Source organism: Lepidothrix coronata, unplaced genomic scaffold (assembly GCF_001604755.1).
Source record: "Lepidothrix coronata isolate B3197 unplaced genomic scaffold, Lepidothrix_coronata-1.0 Scaffold130, whole genome shotgun sequence".
Taxonomy (NCBI): Eukaryota; Metazoa; Chordata; class Aves; order Passeriformes; family Pipridae; genus Lepidothrix; species Lepidothrix coronata.
In genome coordinates this window covers 1,435,869-1,452,731 of record NW_016690310.1, presented here as the reverse complement: position 1 = coordinate 1,452,731, position 16,863 = coordinate 1,435,869, and the positions used below count along the sequence as shown (strand labels likewise).

The 16,863-nt window shown below is 37.7% G+C and overlaps 1 protein-coding gene across 16 annotated transcripts in view; it reads right to left on the bottom strand.

The window, feature by feature from the left end:
• The window catches only part of NAV2 (neuron navigator 2), a 214,252-nt gene that overhangs the window by 19,921 nt on the left and 177,468 nt on the right, over positions 1–16,863 (bottom strand). For 6 of the 16 annotated variants that reach the window (XM_017826754.1, XM_017826757.1, XM_017826761.1 and 3 more), the window contains 8 exons: positions 15,961–16,158; positions 10,397–10,449; positions 8,318–8,341; positions 8,126–8,200; positions 3,727–3,810; positions 3,037–3,148; positions 2,586–2,731; positions 324–332 (listed from right to left, as the gene is read on the bottom strand). In XM_017826754.1, coding sequence (XP_017682243.1) covers positions 324–332; positions 2,586–2,731; positions 3,037–3,148; positions 3,727–3,810; positions 8,126–8,200; positions 8,318–8,341; positions 10,397–10,449; positions 15,961–16,158 — 701 coding nt within the window. The remainder of the gene's footprint in view (positions 1–323; positions 333–2,585; positions 2,732–3,036; positions 3,149–3,726; positions 3,811–8,125; positions 8,201–8,317; positions 8,342–10,396; positions 10,450–15,960; positions 16,159–16,863) is intronic. The other 10 variants (XM_017826755.1, XM_017826758.1, XM_017826763.1 and 7 more) reach the window with 3 other exon arrangements.

Here is a 16,863-nt window from a genome sequence, read left to right as displayed (position 1 = left end):
AAACTCTAACATGCAAATACTCCAAATGCTACAGCCATACTCACATGTATATTCAGACAGGTGAAAAATAAAAAAAAGCTTTCTTCCCTTTAACTATTTTATGAGATTAATAAGGTCAATAGAGTGGATATGAATACTTCCTATTTTTTAAAAACTATTTGACAGTAAATTCTGTTCAGTGCAACAAGCTTTAAAGCAGTGTTGTAACGACTTGCAGCTGTGCTGGCACATGGCTCAGCCAAGGTTAATGATGCTGAAATGGTTAGTGATGCAAATGGATGGGTTAGCTTTGTATCTCGTAGTTTAAAGTAGGTCTTCCTTACCTCGTTGACCTGCCGGAAGAAGTGCAAAGCAAAAGGAAGTGGGGGAAGGAAAAAAGACATGTTTTAACAGATAAAGCCAGTGATAAGGGAAGTTTTGGATTTCTAAGACAAACACAACCACTGATCAACAAAGACTAACAGTTACTTTAAAACCGGAGCCCTGTGCTTTCCAAAACCAGGTGTTTCAAACCACATACGGACATTTTTTGCATTACTTGAGGAAGACACCAGACCCAAACTCTCTTAACTATTTAAATTACATTTTCTCCTTAGCTCAGACAAGAATGCTTTGGCTAACAGCCAAGTTAATAATGTACTTTTGCTTGCAGGAACAGGTATTTCACTATGTGAAAAGACTGCATCTTCTCTACATATCTGCAACTAAACCAACCTCTTGTAATATGACTGCCATTTTCCAAACAAGAAAAAGAATGATTAGTCATGTAATCAAATTGATGTTATCCCAAAGTTACAATTCAACAGTTCAAGAAGCATTTGGACAATGCCTTAGATATATGGTTTAACTTTTAGGTAGCCCTAAAAGTTAAATCCTTGTGGAATCAGGGTTTGGACTTGATGAGTCTCATGGGTTCCTTCCCACTCAGGATATTCTACGAACACCTTTAAAGGCTATTGCAAATTACACATTGTACACAGGCTAGCTTAATATGAGCTGAAAGCTCTTTTTAAACCAGACAAAGAGAAATGTTGAAAATCTGGTGTTTCAGCTCTGAAAGGACAGGTGCATTGCTTCCACATATAACACAAAGATCCTGACTGAGAACTTCCTCAGTACTTGTGCAATAAAGAATGTGCGAATCAGATTCAACTTACATATTTTTCTCAGTAAATTACTGTTTTAATTTTCAATCTTCATTTCACAACAATGATGTACTAATTTTTAATAGCAACATAAAAATACTGCCCTGTTCCTTCTACTTCATGAAAACTTTATTTATTTATCTTTATAATAAGGAAACATTTCCTTAACCTTCTTTAAAAACAGTTATCTGATGAATGAGAAATGTAGGATGATGTAGGACCATATCCTAGGTTACAATAACAAAAAATAGAACCTAAAGCAAAAATTGAAGCAATGTTTATATTAACAAAGACTTAATGACTACAAAAGGTTTGTGTCACAAACTAGAGTTTCTAGAAATTCAAAAGTTACAGCAATTTACTTTATTTAGTCTCTAACTAACGCACAACCCAGCACAAGAAGGATTTGGAGAAGCTGTTGTTTCCATTCAACCAACTATTTAAGTGGCAGAGTGGAAATGCTTCTGTTGTGAAGGAGCTGGCAGTACCACGAAATACCAAAATGAAAGCACTGAGATAAGAGAAATAAAAACAAGAACCTGCTCAGGAAGCTGTTTCTTACAGTTCGGGATTTTCATCAACATGTCTGAGATGGTACTGTGCAAATACAAATGAAGCTTTTACCAGCTCTGACCACATTTTGTGTCTATACAGATTTATCTGTACACCCAAGAGATCCAGAGAGATTTAAATTTAGTGGGAAGAAAGGGGCGGATTGTTTTAATGGCTACAATAAAGGATCTAGGGACTTCAGTCCAAACTACAATCAGACTAGGTCACTAAGGCAGTTATGGTCTAATTGAAAATGGAGTTTAAGATAATGTACCTTTCCTCCAGTACAGGGTACCTTGTACATAGTACATGATGAGCAAAGAAGGAAAAAAAAGGAAAAATTGGAAATGATAGGTAAGTATTGCAAAACCTTGCAAAAGAGATGTCCATCACAATAAATTTTTAAAGATCGGCATTTTTTTTGTTGTAGAACTCCATGGTAATGCTCAAAACAGAATTCTTAAGTGTTTAGTATGTTCACTTATAAGAAAGCCAAAATGAAAAAAAAAAGAAAAATAACAAATGCAACAATGATCTCCTCTTGTGGATTTGTTTTACTTTAATGACAGATGTCACATTTTCCTTGAGGGGTTGGACACCGTGTTATTTTTAGCCAGAACTGTTCTTTGACAGCTATTTCTCATTTAAGACTAGCCTTTTGGCTGTTAAGCTAAAATTCAATGCTATGCAGAGTCAACACAACGATATACATCACTTAGGACTCAGTTAAGCCTTCAAAAGAGAGTTTACACAGGGTTTAAACAGCACATAGTCCTTGAGCTGACCTATTGCACGAGGGAAGAAGGAGGAGCTGGGCAGGTAAGATTTCACTGTGCATGTTCTGACAATTCTATATAAACCTCATACAACCTGTTAAAACACACTCACCCAGTTCTTCCTCTTCTTTTTCTTTGAGTCACTCTCGATGTTGCTTCCCACACTGGAGTGACTGGTAGCACTGTTGATACTGGAGACACTATCTGAGGAGTGCTGCCTCCGGATCCGCAGGTCTGCGGGCTGAGCAGCTCCAGGACCTGAACATGAATGAGAGGTGTTGCCAAAATTATGTAACAAATTTGATATGTGGTATCAACTATGCAATCGTGAAGAAACATTTAGGGAAACAAACACTTTGACAATCACTTATCCTAATGGATGCACTGTGTATTTCAAATCCTTGTTTCTCATGAAGAGATTAAAATCTCAGACCCTTCAAACTCTTCCTTCAGCAATTTATCCCAGCGTAAATTACTGGTTACTGGGTAACTCTGATGCTTACATCAGCCATTACCAAGAGGGCTGAGCCCTGCAGTCACTGTACGTGGTGCTTGTGTCTCACCTTTGCAGTTGAGCTCAGGTGTGTTGATGACTCCATTGATGGCAGCCTGAGCAGCAGCATTTTGTTTTTTCAGTAGTTCAATTGTCTTCCTTAACTCGTTCAATTCTGAGTCCTTGAACAAGAAAAAAAACTATATGGTGATCCATGGGAAAATGCAGCTCCAAAGAAGCTGCATTGCAGTCTAAGTGTTGGTAGTTAATAGTGAATTTATGGAATATATATGTACAAGAAGGGGAAAATGAGGTCTGGAATATCTGCGGAAGCACACTCTCAACGGGGTGGAAAACAGCTTGGGTATTATGATACAAAAAATGTACACACTCTGTAATGCAGAAGTAATGTCTATTCAGGTATAGTGTCCAAAAACCCAATGCTGCCAGTATTTCAAGGATTTTTCTTGGTATTTCTCTTGAACGTGCACATACGTGGATGCATTGGGATATAATATATTAGAAAAATGTGCAATACTGAAGACTTGTGTCCAAAGCAACAATATATAGGAATAACCCAATCAGTTGCCACAACATCACAGTGCAGAAAACGTGTATTTTTTCTAATTTTTGAATTGCGTTTTACTCCATCACCAAGACTCTGTATGTGACGTTTTTTCAAACCCACAAGTATAGAAGGAGCACGAGCAACAATGCTGGGAAGAGAAATTAAGACTTCCCAAACGTTTTTCAAGCTTGCCTTTTGTTCTGCTGTCATCGTCAGGCTCTGCAGTCTGATTGTCATGTTCCCCAGGCTCTGCTCAAAGGCTGCCACCAGGTGAGCCTGAAACGAAACCATAAAGGAGATTTGGTTCCCTTCCCCCAAACAAGAATATTTCTGCAGGTATTTAACCAGTCCACCTTGTGCATCACACTGTTTGTGGTGTAAATGATAAGGAGAAAATAACACTGATTAGAAAAGGTCACAAGAGCAGAGCACACCTTACGGAAATTCTTGCCAACAAATTACCAGGAACCATTTAATTGTGGGAAATTAGAAGTGCTAATGCTAACAGACCAATTTCCAAATTTTAGAAAACGTACTACTTCAAGTAGCAGTGCACTATAAATGATGCAGTTTTAGACTGTAAACCATGCCCTACTCAGCAGCAGCTGCCACCAAGCACTTTAGGAAACACAGATGTAGCAGCAATGCTGTGACCCGTCTCATCAGCAGGACATTCCGTGGAGGTGGCTCCTCAGTCAGCTGCTACTTCCACTTCTTTGATACCATGATTTCAATAGCCAGGACAGTTACCTCAGACATACTTTAGTTTCAGTTTGAAATTGTCATGTATTCTATAAAACGTGCAATCCTACATCCAGAGCACATCCAGAACAAAAACACCTCCAGGGTTCCTAGAAGTTAAGGTCCCTTGAAGAGCTATATTTCAAAATAATCCAGCTCATACATTTTTCTCAGTTGTTGAAAGCTGCTTAGATCTTGTGATAAATGGAAAAAACCATTTTGCCACTTTGTTGAAACACAAAGACATATTAAATTATTTTTTTAAACATCTCACAGATTAAGTTAAGACTTTTAACGGTCCCTTCAGTGACTACACCTTGTCACCTGGAAGTATTCCTGATACCAAAAAGGCATGGAAGGATGTCACTGGTTATCTAAGTATGTCCCTTAGCACTGACATGTAAAGGTAAAGTGGACAGAAGAAAAAGAGACAAATCCATCCATATTTCTAAATATCTCCTGCTGTCCATTTTTGAAATCAAACTTTGACTTTTTATGTGAGCCATTATTAGCATGGATAAGGTTACTTAATGACAGTTTTCAGGTATCCTCACACAATTAAAGTAACTCTTGCCACAAAGCTTTTCACGTAACCTTTAATTCTAAAATCTTTTCCCAAAGATTATAAAAAAAAAAGGACAAAACACCACTCTCAAGTTTTAGGAGGATTCCCTATAAGAATAAAATAAAATATAAAACAGTAAATAAAACATAAAGCAAGTTTTTATATAGAGAAAGGTCAGGCAGAAACTTCCCTCCCACTAAATCATTATTTTCCTTGTGGATATTTAAGGCAAAAGGATGCTGGAAGTCACAGAGGTGAAGGTTGTCACTGTGCTACCCCAACAGGAGAACAGATACTTTATCAGCTGATAGATCTGCATCTAATTCAAAGACTTCTCCAATATTTGAGTGCACCTTGCTTGCAACCAAGGTCAACACACAGCATATAATCCAAAATTCTTGGCGCCAATTACCCCTTTTTCCTTTCCCAAGAAGCATGGAGAATCCAATGTCAATTATATAAAAAACATCAACTAGGTGTCGAAAATGACTGAGAAGTAAAAGGAAGGAAAAGTAGATTGAGAAGATGGAAAAGAACTTGATAGAAGGAAACCGTATATCTAGTGGCATGACATGGCACTGTTCAATAGCTATACATGGATATGAACACATAACTGAACACAGGCATAGTTCAATATCTATTTGTCTCAACAGCCATAGTAATCTATACTAACCATTGAAAACAATGTTTAATTTATCTATTAAAAGTAATTCTATTCACCCAATGACAAGTAAAACTGTGTGAAATCTTTCGAAGCGGAAAGATTTATATTTTATATTTTCTCACCTAAATATATACAGAATGGCAAAACCTTTCACAGAGCTATTCCAGACTTATTCAGCAGCAGCACACAGATGACTTATCCTAAATAACTGTTCTCACATTCACAATGAAAACAAACATGAGCAGTACAATAACACGGGGATGTGCAGCTCTCATTCCCATCAGCCCCTATGAAAATAAGCAGAGCTGAGACTGTGAGAAAATGGCAAAAAGTAATTTAAAACCTCACACTACATATGTAGGAGAACCTAAATATTTATTTTAAAAACACAGAGTGCACAGCTTCTGTTGGGGAGGATGAACAGGGGACAACAAATCTGATATTCAGGAATCCTCAGCAATACTTTGAAGAAGCAAAATAAACGGGCAAGCAGGTTGCATGGATTGATAACAGGATACAAACCCTTAATGCTTTGACATGAGCCTTAAACAATAGTTGCTCTTTCAAAACTGGATCTTGAAACTATTCCTATCTTGAAATTGTTCAGTGGACTATGGAAAAAATATCTTCCCTTTCTCGTTGGAGCAAAATGTTTTCAAATTCTTGCCCTTGATGGCTTGAGAAGCATCAAAAGCTGAAGTATCTATGTAAGGAAATTTGGGGAAAAAATTATTAAATTAAAGAGATTAATTTGAACTGCCTGACTTAAAAGCATTTTATTAAAGGAATGGTGTGTAAAGGAAATGTCCACAAAGCAGCATCTTATCTAACAGTATTTATTACTCTTAACGTTTTGGGGGACAGACTTTGTCTTTTATATGGAAAAAGAGGTGGCTAGAGACAGAAATTTATTAGTAGGACAGTTGTAGCAACATCTCTGCAGTAGACTGTTGCCAATTTATAAGCAAATAAGGGGCAGGTCCAAATGTAAGAAGTTTAAATAGCATGAATAAAACACTATGAAATTTTAGTAAAGTGAATGAAGCAAAAATGGAATATTATCAAAATAATAAATGATGCTAATTTAAAAAAAAAGAAAAAAAAAAAAGCCAACAAAACCCCACAAAACCCAAAATGACCCAAAACCAAACAAAAATGTACAGCAGCACATGTTAAAAACTATTCTTCATGAAGAGAGTGGTAGTAACCACATACAAATTCCTGGGCAAATTAACAGCAGCTGGGCCAGGCAGTGAGTAGTCTGTGCTACTCACTACTCTTGGAGACAGGCCTGTGTTGAGTATCAGCCTATTGACCCCAAACACTGCGTGAAGGGGAATGCAATAAAGCCAAGGCAGAATCACATAAGCTGCTCAGCTGACAAGTTCTTTCTTTGAAGGACACAAGCTGTGCTATTTAACAATATGGTTAAAAATATATGCAAGAGAATCTGGTCCTGCTTTCTCACATGTAAAAGAAGCTTCTGCATGAAAACCAACTGATGTATCCATCCCCTTTGTATTTGAAAGGCAAATATAAGATTTAATTTTTGGAAGACTTTTAAATTGTTTTCTTTTCCTCTTGGGATAGTGACTAAGTGATTTCATGCAGTCAAAGCCCTTTTATTTGGCTTCTCTATTAACTGTGTTCTTGGTTTGGCAGTTCCATTTTCAAGCTGGAGGAAGCACTGTGATGCCTGCAGTGAACAGCACAGGAGATTTCCCCTTGAGCCCTTCTTGTGATAGGTGTTACTGCTCAAGTGAAACCTGTCCTTTACTGCCCCAAGTTTTGTATTCCACCTATTCAGAGAGCTGATGGACAGGAATGTCCTCTCCAGCAACATATGTTCTAATGTTTATTCATTCCCATAAACCAGATCTGATCTGCTGACTGCTCATCTGCAGCTTATTTACTCTAGAATTGCTTATTTTTCTTGCAAGCTTCTGTGTTCCATATTTCTGCTATCTGTGACTACAGCACGGATCACACAAATAAACCCGCTCAGGGTCATACAGTATTACCTCAACACCTCCTGGCTTCCAAACATTTTTTTCCAAGTGTCTTAAATTACTTATCCCTCAAATTCCTCGAAGGAACAAGCAGAAATACTGTCTACACTGGTTAAAAGTCAGCTATGTCCACTCCTTAGGCTTAACTTTTTAACCCAAAACCCCTTATGCCACTATTACCTCTCACGCCATTAACCCACACCTTTATGCAACAGAAAAATATAATGCATTTCAATCCGAGTTTCTATCAATTTTTACTCCTACCAATTATAATCTTTATCTGTAACTCATTCCATCCAAATGTCAAAGCAAGACACTATTTATAAAAAAAAGACCGTCTTCAATGATTTTCTCAGGATCTAAAGATGGCTTACATATATATAAAAAGCCAAAATAATATTATAATTCAGTATTTAAAGAAAGGCATAGGATAAGTTAGTAGGACAAAGTATGTTGATTTTGGTATATATTTTTGCATATATAACACATATATGCAGTTATTTTTTTAAACACATCGTTAATGTGAAACCTTTTGTTGCTTAAAAAGATTGGATGGCAACTTGTGTACCAAATGCATTTTCCATTTATGTTTGTTCTCAGAGTTGTACTCACATTGGCCGTCAACTGAGTTGTCAGAGCTGATACTTTTTCTTGGGAAGCATCCAATTCTCTTCGAAGCTTCCGAATCTGTATGTTTTAAGAGAGCACTTTACTGCATTGTAATAAGGACAAATACAACAGCAAGACACAGTGCAGAGTGCCTTAGCAGAACATTTATGCTTGTCAAAAAGGATGTGCTCTTACCTCTGACTGGCATTTCTCTTCAGGCTGTAAAATAAAAGAAAGGAAATACATGAGGATATTACAACATAACCAGCCTGACAAATTTATGCAAATTTTCAATTTTTTTTTTTTGCATTTCAATAACTCTAATGTGAGTTCCTTATTTTGAATTCCCACATCCATATTCAATCTAAGATAATCTCTTAATTTATTTACTCTCAAACAAAAAGAAAACAGGTTGCTGGTGTAGTACTTCCTCCTGGAGGAAGGAATCTGGGCTCCACCTTCCAGCCTGCTGACCAGAGCACCTCTGAGCCTGAATCCTGGAATGCTGAAGTCCTGTCTCTGTGCATAAGGACGGCATGAGGCTCTGAAGAACCAGGACTGCCACAGAACATGGCTGATCCCTTTGTCCCATGCTCAGTTCTGCATGGGAAAGAGATCACGTTTTGGCATTCCAAAATGACACTGGAAAAAAAAAATTCCTTCCACTTGGGTACTGCTTAGGCACTGTGGGGATGGAAAAGTGAGGACACACTACTAGTTCTGAGAGGATGCCAAGTGGATGTACTGACTATCTGTTGTGGTCTTCATGATAAAATTGTGGCTACTATGGCTCATTTCTAACCAAAGTTATCAGCTAAAGAGAACTATACAGTATAAAGTTCCACACTCCACTGTCCTTATGCAAACATGGTCACTATCAGCCACCAGGAAAATTACACCCATCCAACCACACTATTAGGGGCCACTCATGCCTGGGCAGCGAGCACAGAAACCAGAAGCTCTGAGTACTCTCCTTGTGGCTCCCATGGTTATGAACAGCAGCCCAGAGAAAAAGGTCTCTTTTCCAGCCTTCCAATTCCTTATTTGTTTTGGTTTTTTATGGACCTCGCTTGAGGCAAGGCCAATAACGAAAAGTGGTATTTTAAATTTATTATCGAGGTCTTAAGGCCATGTTCACATATGGCTTGTTATCAGTGAAACATATATGTAAAATAATGCTAAATAACACTATGCTGGCTTGACAGACTTCATAGACTATTACAGATGATCTTCCAAGAGAACAGTCTTCCATATACTCCTGTATTACATATGCCCAAATTCAGCTGTGGATGCATAGTAAGTGCAAAGATGCATCATACTTGCATAAGAATTTGAATTTGAAAATCCTGTTCAATTACCACATATTTCAGAAGGAATTATTATCCACTGATTTTTAAAAGGCTTGTGCCTAAAGAAAACACCAAAACAATGATCCCAGCCTGCCAGGATTACAGAGAAACCATTAATTGGCTACTTGGATATTAACAGCAGTGAAGCCACTGGGAACTAACCACTGGTACCAAATATTTCTGTACAGTCTTGTGTGGGCTGGAACCTTCCAAGCCCCTGGGTCACTGTAGTGAAACCCCAACTAGGCAGGTAAGAGCCAGGCAAGACAGAGTCTGGATGCTGCAGCCTCACCTTCCTGCTACAGCACAGGTAAAGCCTTAAATTACAAGGTCTTTTGTAGTGGATGTTTAAATGGAAAATCCTTCGTGGGACTATTAGAAGAAAATAAGCAAAGGCAACATGCATTTAAAAAAACCCCTATATTTTCAAACTTCAGTAAGCCTTATTTTAGGATCAGATAACCTAAATGAATGCATACTTGTGGAGAAAATATTACTGGCATAATGAACAAAATGACCTCTTTAGATTTATTAATATCTGTGCGTTAAAATCATCCTCGAAACTTCTTTAGTAGCAGATCATTGATATAAGGATGGAATTACTTCATTCAGCAAAATTTGGGATACTTAAGGTAATGAAGATCAAATCTCCTCAAATCTACTGAGGTCCTTCGTAGCAAAACCTACTTAGCATAGTGTAAAATACTGACTCAAAAAATCAATGGCTGCTTTGAGGTCATTAAAGTCTGTGTTTAATGAGGATACTGCTAAATATCCACAGGCATCTTTATGAACTTCTTTCCTAGCCAGTATTCAGAAGGAAGTGCTTTTTTTCCTCCTCCTTAAATGGCAAAATTAGCACAATCAGACCAGTCAATTCAATAATTTTGATTAATAAATAAACTGTTCATTTCATTATACTCACTGTCGAATAAATAGATGAAGTACTGGAGACCAAAGAGAGAGAAGAACCATGCACTAAAGGGAAGAAAATAAACACAATGAATATAAATGCACTAATCACAGAGTGGAATCATCATAAGTCATCCACTGTCAACCACCAACCTACTGAAGAAATACTTCCACAAATTTCATCATCCATCATAAACTTAATTACATTACTGCACCAATAACCATATGGTTTGAAGAATACATGGTCAGGTGATATAATCCATAAACTTGGTAAAGCTGTTTTAAAATTTTAATAATACTTGGGTTTTTTGGGGAAAATGAGGTGTGGTCGAGAAAGTGAAAAAAAAAGTTTTGATGAAGATTTGTTCAGAAATAAATATTTCTCTGGACAGTTTATCTTAAGATTCTTGCAAAAGGGCTTACTCAAGATTAAAAAAAAAAACCAAATCAAGAAATCAAGTGAAATGCAGAAGAGATTCTTCTCTTTTCCCTCTAGGGTTTTCTGGTCTTTCTTTAAAGCAATGACATTTCTTTGACAAGGCAAAGTTTTTGCTCTCATAGAAAAATTAACAGAGTGAAAACATGGATACAAAGCTTTTCCTGAAAAAGAATTAGTTTCAAGCAATTTTTGCATTTAAATATACATTCGGTAAAAGATATACAGTGATGGACTTCAGATCTACAGAGGTCCCTTCCAACCCCAATTATTCTGTGACTCTCAAGGATGTTACCATCATCCTGACATTAGGATTTACATATAACATCATTTAATTTTTGATTACACTATTAAAAAAAACCTACCTGAAGCTACTGAAACATGCAAAATTACCTTTCCTTTACTTTTATTTTTAGAAACAAAATACATTTAACTGAAATTCTTATTCAAAATTCAGGATAACTTCATACAAATCACACACAATAGTGTAAAATCACTTTTTCTTTCATCTAAATCCTCCAGTCAAAAAAAAAAAGAGTTTAGAAAAGCTGCCATTTTACTTTAATTACCTATTGCAATTCTACATTCATAATAAATGGGTTCTTCTTTCCCACTGACATTATATCCTAAGGCAATGCTGGAAAGAGAAGTAAACAAGGTCTAAGCTGGCTTCTGGAGGAATTTAGGACAATTTAAAAAGCCCACAAGAAAGTAAAAAACCCCTCACATCCATTAGTTTTCTCTGGTTAATCACATTTTCAATTAAAATTATCTTTCTAGTTAGATGTTAAGGACTGTGCTGCACTAAGAACACAAAAAATAACTAGTGTGAGTCAGATCCAGGGTTTGTCTAATCATGTGCTCCAGCTCTGGCCGCAACCACAGCCCATGTTTATAGAAAAGAATGAAAGAAGGAGGCAGATACCCGGTGATTATTCCCCAGGTATGCCTTTGCACCTTCTGGGAATCAGCAGAGATGGAAACTTCAGAGATGGAAACTACAGTCAGGCCATTATTTTTGTCTAGTTGCTGTGACCTCTCTCCCATTAACTTGCTTAACTGCTTCTGAATCCACTGACACATTTGATCTGAAACAAAAAATCTCTTCTTGTGTTCAGAAATGTAATTCCTTGCAGTTCCTTTAGACCTGCTGCTGAATCACTCAGTAAGTTCCTCAAGTGTCTCCACATCCCTGTGATATGAGAAGGAATGGATATCCAACCTCTTTATAATGCAACAAATTACATATTATCATCTCCCTTCAGCCATCATTTTCCAAGTAGTTTCCAAGATTCCTGTTTTAACTTAATTCGTGTCACAGTGCCCTGCACTTCAGATCTCCTTTTTGTTTTTCTTTACCTGCATTTTTCCCTTAGGACTGGCTTTTTTAAGACGGAAAGCCCAAAGTGAGGCAATATTACAGAAGACCACAAACGAACTCATACAGGGAATATAATATTATTTTCTGGTCTGCCTCTCTATATTCTTTCCTTGTGCATTTTTTACTAATAGATATGTATCCAAAAAAGATCCATACCAGCTGTCCAGAGAAAAAAGAGAAGTCTTCATAATGGATTGGGTCACACACATTTTTGAATTAGCATCAACTGGAATTTTTTGAGACCATATTGGGATTTTAACAGAGCAAAGAAGACTCAAAATGAAAAAGGGGAAAGAACATATAACTCTGGGACTCATACTCCTGTCTTGTGAAACACCTCCATCACATAGAATGAGACATTCATTTAGGCTGGAAAAGACCTCCAAGATCATCCAGTCCAAATGGATGATGCACTAACTAGTCCAATCCATCAACTAGTCTAATCCACTAACCCAGCACTACCAAGGCCATCACTAAACCACGTCTCCAAGTCCCACAGCTACACGTCTCTTAAACACCTCCAGGGATGGTGACTCAAGTGCATCACTGGAATGTGTATGATTTCAGATTTCTCGTTTCAAGGACAACTAGGGAGTTAATATTTTTGAGTAATTTCTTTTTAAACTATCTGCAGATGGCTACTTGAAGGCTATTTAATCAGGAGCCTGAAGGCAGTTATGCTCTTGATGAGAGCTCTGGTTTTTTGCATGCATCTGCATGCAGCCTACAAACCCTAATTGTTTTGGAGCTATTACTTTAAAGCACTATAAATGCATATGCAAGCATGTTAGAAAAGTAAGGCTCTAGCCATGATCAACTGCCCAAGGAGCAGAAAGAACAACTGGTATTGCAGTCAGTAGCACAAAAAAGAATATAAATTTATATCCCAACAACAATGAATTTAATTATTTTTAATCTCTAAGTATCAGGGTGGAGTCAGTGGCAGCTCAGTTCCTGTGAAAGACTTTCGGTTGGGGAAATGGGGAAACTGGAGAGCTGAGAGAGCACTCAAGTTTTATGCTGTGTTTTTTTCCCCCCTGAAGTTCTGGATATGTGGAAGCTGCTCCCATTGGCCCCTCCACAGTCCTGAAACCCTTTCTGTCAAAAGAGTTATGTACTGCAACGCTGACTAACATTTTGACCTGCATGCTGTGCTGTGAGAGAACATGACTGTAGTTCACATATTTCACACTATAGAAGCAAAAGACAAAAAAACCTTTAAGAATAAATCCTGGCCCTGCTGAAGTTAATGAGAAACCAATGTCTTGTAATCTGATGTGCTAAGAAATAATTAAGAAGTAGGTTAGTAAGCTTTATATAAGACCTGACACTGCCTGATTGTATAAAATCAATTTGTTCATTAACCACAAATTTAATTTCTCTAATACTTTTTAATCTGTTCCCTCAAGGTGAAAGTGAATTAGATCCACAGGTCTGAAAGCACAGCACATCTATGCCATATTCAGAACCACTTGTTCACTCAGCATTTGTGATTCCCTGGGAAATAAGCAGGAGCTAATAAGCCTTCTGTATAGCCAGGGAAGTGACAGAAGACCTTTCACCTGAAGACAAAAATACAGAGACTACATCTGAACATTCATCCCATCTGGTAAAATATTATTATCCTTTTAGGTGCCAAAAACTGGGGAAAATCTGAAAGGGACCTCTTCAGCATGTCCACTGCAGGTTCAAGTTCCTTCCTTGTATAAAAAAGTGATATTTTTCAACTGCTTTCAAGTCAATTTTTCTTGGACTTCATTTTTATTACTTTTTTTAAATGAACGAAAAGGACTTAGTAGAACATTTCACCTAGCTCTTCTCTTTTAATTTTGGTTGGTCTTTTTTTTTAAATGGTTCATCCTCAACCATGTAATGCTTATTAAATATTTACCCAAACTAGCCCCTCTCCTGGAACAAGAATTTCTGAATTACAAGAGAGAGTTTAACCTCCAACATGCCAAAAAGAATTTGCTGCAATCTTCAGCACACTTAAAAGACTACGGTTACGCTTTTTTGGAGGATGTCTTCAATAAAACCCGAGTAAGTTTTGCTGTAGTAACTCTTTCAGTAAATCATCCAAGCATAACACAGATGCAGTGACTTAAATTCCTTCAGATTATATTAAGGAACAATTCAGTCAGAGCACTTCTGTTCATCATTGTATGGAATTCAAGTGACTAAGCATCTGGCAATCTTTGTTCATGATCACCCAGCTCTCTGAGAGCAAACAAAGTTTAATTCCCTCAATGACCCAGTTTTCGGACCTACAGCATTATTCTAATAATTTTCAACTTGTAATGAAGATCGTCAGCCATGGACCTCTAAAATACAACTAAATGTAATGAAGTTAGATTGACTAAATTCAGTAAGAAAACAATTAATGAATCTTTCCAGAGTCATATCCAATATGCATTTTCTACTTCTTTCAATGGCAAAAAACTAGTGGAAGAGCCAGTATCTCCAGGAAGGCGCTTTGTGGCTCTTAAAGGCCCCTACAAGCAGCGAACTGTGTTTCCCATGCATGCCTGGCTCTTGGGGAGCAGCAACAATGGGGCACAGGCATTAACACTGCTGAGTAAGCACAGGTCTTCAGCAGTAGAGCATAAGAGCCAGCAAAGGCTTGTGTGACCTGTAAAGTACAATCAAGCTACAAATCCTTGCCAGAAAGGAGATTTAAAACTCTAAGAGTTTTAAATATTGATACAGCTTCCTATGACTCGCTCCCAGAGCTCACTCTGAGCTTGACTTCTCAAAGTGCAGCGCTTGAGGATTTTAATGTGCGCTCACAGCTTCTCCTGCTACATCCATAAGGTCACCTGATCAGCAGCAACCAAACTAAGCATTCATTTATACGTTTTTCTTATTATATTGACATGGGTTCTTTTTATTGAGCACGATTACCTATTTCAAAAGATGATGAGGCATTAAAAAGACGAGTCTAGATGCTCTGAAGAACTACTTGGGTCCTTTCTTTGGAAGATGTGTGGTATCAAACTAGGACATTCAGCAGAAATAAAAAGACAATCTGAGTACAGATTAAATACTGGGAAAATTACTGGGATAGAAACAGTCTGACTAACACCACTTATGTTATATTATAAGCAGAAGTGTGGAGGTGCAAGTTTAGGAGAATACCCCTATTGATGGAACACTAATGTGCTGACTCTAAGCATGAACTTTCCATTTTGAAATTGCTAAAAATGCAGCACAGGATTGTTTAAACAATTTCTTGAACAGTCATGGTCTAGGTACAACACTCATTTCCTGTGTCTGGCCAGAACAATCACTGAATGAACACCATCATTCTCTCTGGTGACCAGTGACAGGACTCGAGGGAATGGCCTGAAGCTGAGTCAGGGGAGGGTTAGGTTGGATATTAGGAAAAAGTTCTTCACCCAGAGGGTGGTTGGGCACTGGAAAAGGCTCCCCAGAGAAGTGGTCACAGCACCAAGGCTGACAGAGTTGAAGAAGCCTTTAGGCAACGTTTTCAGGCATGGGGTGTGATTCTTGGGGATGTTCTGTTGCAGGGCCAGGAGGTGGACTCAATGATCCCTGTGGGTTTCCTCCAAGTCAGCATATTCTGTGATTCTATGATCAGAATAACAATGACTAGGACTTAAGTTTTATTTAACACTGAGAGCTCCACATAGAGAAAGCTGTGCTTTGAAATGACCCCTTATGCTGAACTGAAAAGCGTCCAATTTTCACTTGGTTTATGTAAAAATGCCATCTTCTGATCATTTCCAGCACCATCACATACTTTGCTGACCTTCTTCGAAGCCGTCACGGAAGGAGCCAGAGCGGCTCATGGTCCTGCTCTTCTCATCCAGGGACATGGAGCTGTTCCTGAAACGAGTGTCACTGTAGGGGTCGTAGGGACCATCCGTGTTGGAGAGGCTGTGTGTCCGCAGCATGGTGGGGTTTGACAGGCTCATCTGGGCTGCGGTCGTTGGGCTTGCTGCAAAGAGAACAATAAACACCAATTTATTTGTGGAACCGCAAATTTTCCTGCAGCTACCAACAAACCTTTTTTCTCCCCCCCTCTCTACTTTAAGACATGAATTTTTGATGTCATGTTCTTCAGGCTTTGTTCTTTTTCTAATTCAATTAATTCAAATAAGAGGCATGCAAATCAAGCTAGTGAATATGAAAACTCAGGTAAACAGGGTCATTTTAAACACAGGGTGATATGTCTATGCTTCCACAAACAAGCTCAGTCAACTCACTAAAACCTCATGGACATGAAATAATTAAGTCTCATTTAATTTGGAACTGTCCTTCCTCCAAAACTAGTCTATATAGAATAGGACTTCTTCAAAGCCTTTAAGTTCTTAGGAAATGACATTTTTCTATGTATTTAAATCACAAATGTAAAGAGCTTTAGTTCCCTAATAGTTGTATATTTAAGAATTGTTTTTTCCACTATGAGGTTGTAAGAATTGTAAAATATTAATTTTGCCTAAAAAGCCAATACTCTCCCAGCCAGTGTTAAGAGTACAAATTGACTATTCCAATTTTGCATTTTTTAAAAGAACTTTTGGGCTAAATTTACTCAGAATTAATAGACTTGTGGGAAAAAAGAGAACAACAAAATCACTGTTCAGCTGGCAGGTTCCTCTTGGTGTGCTGTCATTGCTTGTTTCTATATACACGAGCAACTGAT